At 56.0% G+C, this 3662-nt stretch overlaps 1 protein-coding gene across 1 annotated transcript in view; it reads left to right on the top strand.

Annotated features, from left to right (window-relative positions):
- Positions 1-362: 362 nt before the first annotated feature.
- Positions 363-3662, top strand: part of PHACADRAFT_135622 (uncharacterized protein) — a gene marked incomplete at its 3' end in the record, with an annotated part of 4116 nt that continues 816 nt past the window's right edge. Inside the window, exons 1-4 of the mRNA XM_007391068.1 lie at positions 363-1988; positions 2071-2761; positions 3038-3211; positions 3266-3491. Coding sequence (XP_007391130.1) covers positions 533-1988; positions 2071-2761; positions 3038-3211; positions 3266-3491 — 2547 coding nt within the window. The 5' untranslated portion in view covers positions 363-532. The remainder of the gene's footprint in view (positions 1989-2070; positions 2762-3037; positions 3212-3265; positions 3492-3662) is intronic.

The raw sequence follows: 3662 nt of genomic DNA, 5'->3' as shown, positions 1-3662 counted from the left end.
TATCATGCAGCTCCTGGAAAGCGATCGACGGCAAGGCTCAGAAACTCAAATCCCGGCGCAGAATACAGAGAATACTGGACATCAGTGGGGAAGCGGAGAAGATTGCTGGCATCGTGAAAGACCTGTCGTGGTCAATCCAGTGTTTCATGGTATGATGCGTTTGTCCTTGATAATTTGTTCCGCTCGCTGATATACTGCTGCAAATTGTAGTTGGAGGGGACGGTTGCGGTTGAATCCACTCTGAACGTGTGTATACATCTCTCATGACGTACAGAGTACAAGCTGACTCCCGATTCTTGCTAGCGCTTGGAGTCCCGTCTGGAAGGTGCGTCCAAGACCGACACGATGACCTTATTACTCTAACGGTTGTCACCTAGTTAAATCTCTACCGCCTTTCGCGGCCTTGGCGCGATTCGACTCCAGCCGCGAAGAGTGCACGACTTGCCTCGAAGGGACACGTACGGGCATCTTGGAAGACGTCCACACCTGGGCGATTAGTCTGCATGTGCCTGACGATACCACGAACTCTGCGATGCAACCTGCCAACCATCAGCCCAGCATCTTCTGGCTGAATGGCCAACCCGGCTCTGGCAAGACGACAATCGCACGGTCCGTCGCCAAGCGATGTCACGATGGAGGCATCTTGGGCGCGAGCTTCTTCTGCTCTCGATCAGATGCCGACTGCAACAACCCCTCCATGATTTTCACGACCATCGCTTACCAACTCGGATTGCTCTTTCCATCTTATAGTGACCGAGTCTCAGAGATACTGAAGAAAGATCCCCTGCTGGTGTACGCTGCCGTCACTCGTCAGTTCGAGGAGCTGATAATACAACCGCTGGCACACCTCCATGACCTACACAACGACGGTTCACCCATTCCACCATGCATTGTGGTTATCGACGCGCTGGATGAGTGCCGAGGCTCGAAAGCCACGTCTGCGATCCTGTCCAATCTGCTCAAGCACGCAGACAAACTCCCTCCACTTCGATTCTTCATCACCAGCCGTCCCGAGCACCATATCGTCACCAGCTTTGATTCCCCTGACTATCGCAACGCCTCCAGTCGGCTAGTTTTGCACGAGGTAGAACTAGAGGCCGTCACCCCAGACATCAAGCTTTACATTACCGCGTCTCTGTTAGATATCAAGGTGCGCTTCAGGCTGGCAGGGACTTGGCCTGGCGAGGGAGACATCGAGATCCTTGCCAAGAAGGCCGGCGGCTTGTTCATCTTTGCCGCCACTGCCGTCAAGTTCATCGAAGACCGGAAATATCTGAACGGCCCTCGTCGACAGCTCGAGATACTGATATCCGCCATGGCGTCAGATGGCTCCTACCGACTACTGGACTGGTTGTACTCGCAGGTGCTCGAGACCACATTCCCTGACATGCCCGAAGACCTATTAGAGTCGGAGCTTAAGTCGATCCTGGGGTCTATCGTCACCGTTCAAGATCCTCTCCCCCTTTCCGGCCTCTCGCGGCTGATCGGACTGCCCGCTGACACGGTGTACAGTTCCCTCGTGGGCCTCCACTCTGTCCTCATCGTGCCGGAGTCCGAAGAGTCCAAGTCGAACATCCGTATCATCCATCCTACCTTTGCCGAGTTCCTAATTGACTCGACTCGCTGCACGAACCGATCGTTCACCGTGAATTCGCAGCAACAGCATACGGAGCTACTTTGCGGGTGTCTGGAGGCTCTGCAAGAGCTAAGGCGGGACATCTGCGACATTCGAGATCCCTCCTTGCTGAACACCGAGGTTCCGAACCTGCTCGAGCGTGTGGAGAAGGCGATACCACCACATGTGAAGTATGCCTGTCGGCACTGGTACACTCATCTGGTGAACGGAAACCTTTCAGCTGAGAATCTCGAACCACTTTCGGAGCTTGTGGAGAGGCGGCTGCTGTACTGGGTCGAAGCCTGTAGTGTGCTCGGAGTGCTGAGGGAGGCTATCTTGGGTCTGAGTGAGTCCCAGCGCAAGCTCAGGGTAAGTGCAATTTATTCTCTGTGATACTTCTTGTGTCTAAAATTTTGATTAGGACCTGGATGATGACCGAGCTCGGAATATTGCAGTGCTGTTGAGCGACTGCGAGCGGCTCATTGTCGGTTACTTCCCTGCGATCAGTGGTTCAGCGCTGCAGCTGTACCATTTGATCCCGCTACTCGTTCCGAGGAAGACAGCGCTTGCACAGATCTACGCAGGCGAGTGTCGCGCGGAGAACTCTGTCAAGGTTTTCGGAGGTGCAACAGACTCTTGGGACGCCTGCTTGGGCACGGTCACTGCACATGAAGGTCAAGTGGTCCGTGCTGTCGACCTCTCACCCGACGACAGGACAATCGTCTCTTCGGGAGACGATAACAAGATTCGGCTTTGGGACGCCCTCACCTGCGCCCAGCTTCTCGTCCTCTACGGTCATTCCGACTTCGTTCGCTCTGTCAAGTATTCCCCGGACGGCGCTCGCATTGTCTCTGCTGCTGACGACGGCACCGTCAAGATCTGGGATGCCGTATCCGGCGTGCTTCTCTGCACCCTGAAAGGACATACGAATTGGGTTCTCTGCGCAGTCTATACACCTGACGGCGGGCGCATTGTGTCTGGCTCCAGGGACAATTCCATCAAAATCTGGGACGCCGAGACAGGAGCCTGCTTGATGACCTTGACCGAGCATCGAGACCGGGTCACATCCATTGCTGTGTCTCCGGATGGCCTGTGGATGGCGTCAGGCGCAGATGACATGGTCTGCTTGTGGAGCTTGGAGGCGCCGTACACTCGTCGAATCTTATTGGAGCGGGGACGTAAGGACTTATTCCATCCTGTCGCATTCACACCAGATAGCTCCAAAGTTCTGACCGTCCCGTGGAAAGCAGGCTCGGGGCAGCTGTCTAGTATCTGGGATGTCAAGACCGCCGACCACCTCCGTAATCTCCAACCATCGGGCCAACCGTCCTTGTCCACCTGCAGTCCCAGCTTTCCCTCCGCCGGAGACAAGTTCGCGTGTGGATCGGGGAACTCTGTTCTCATCTTGGACCTTGCAAATAGCGAAGCTCAGCAAGTATTCGCCGGGCACACCCGTGACGTCATCTGTGTCGCCTATAGCCAAGACGGGACTCGCATCGCGTCTGGCTCGCGGGATGGTACTGTTCGACTGTGGGACACGACGCAGAATGCAGTGAACACACCGCAGCTCGAGAGCGCCATCAAGCCATCTGATCCGTCTAGCAAGGAGTCAGCGGACTGCCGATTGACCATCTTCTCTCACGACAAAAGTCGTGCGCTGCTGGTACGCGGCAATGATTCCATCGAGGTGTACAAGACGGACACCTGGGAGTGCGCATACAAGCCTCTATCCTTACCGTCGGGATGTACGCACTACGCAGCGTTCTCACCAGACGACGCGATGGTCCTTGTAGCATCAGACGGAGAGCCTGGCAGGGTGGCACTCTGGGATGCGGCTTCTGGGTCGCTGTGTGCCCGGTGGGAAGGCGAGCTGTATGTGGCGCAGTGGTCCCCCTCTTTCCAGAGCACATTCATGTGGAGCGGCGTGTTGGGCTACATGCCGCACTGCTTCGGCGGCCAGTCGTCGTCGATCATGTTCTCGCCAGACAGCCGGCGCCTGCTCACACCGGCCATCTCCAGAGCCGGGAACATTGGACAGCATTCTGCC

The sequence above is a fragment of the Phanerochaete carnosa genome (genome assembly GCF_000300595.1).
Source record: "Phanerochaete carnosa HHB-10118-sp unplaced genomic scaffold PHACAscaffold_1, whole genome shotgun sequence".
Taxonomy (NCBI): domain Eukaryota; kingdom Fungi; phylum Basidiomycota; class Agaricomycetes; order Polyporales; family Phanerochaetaceae; genus Phanerochaete; species Phanerochaete carnosa.
This window is presented reverse-complemented; position numbering and strand designations above follow the sequence as displayed.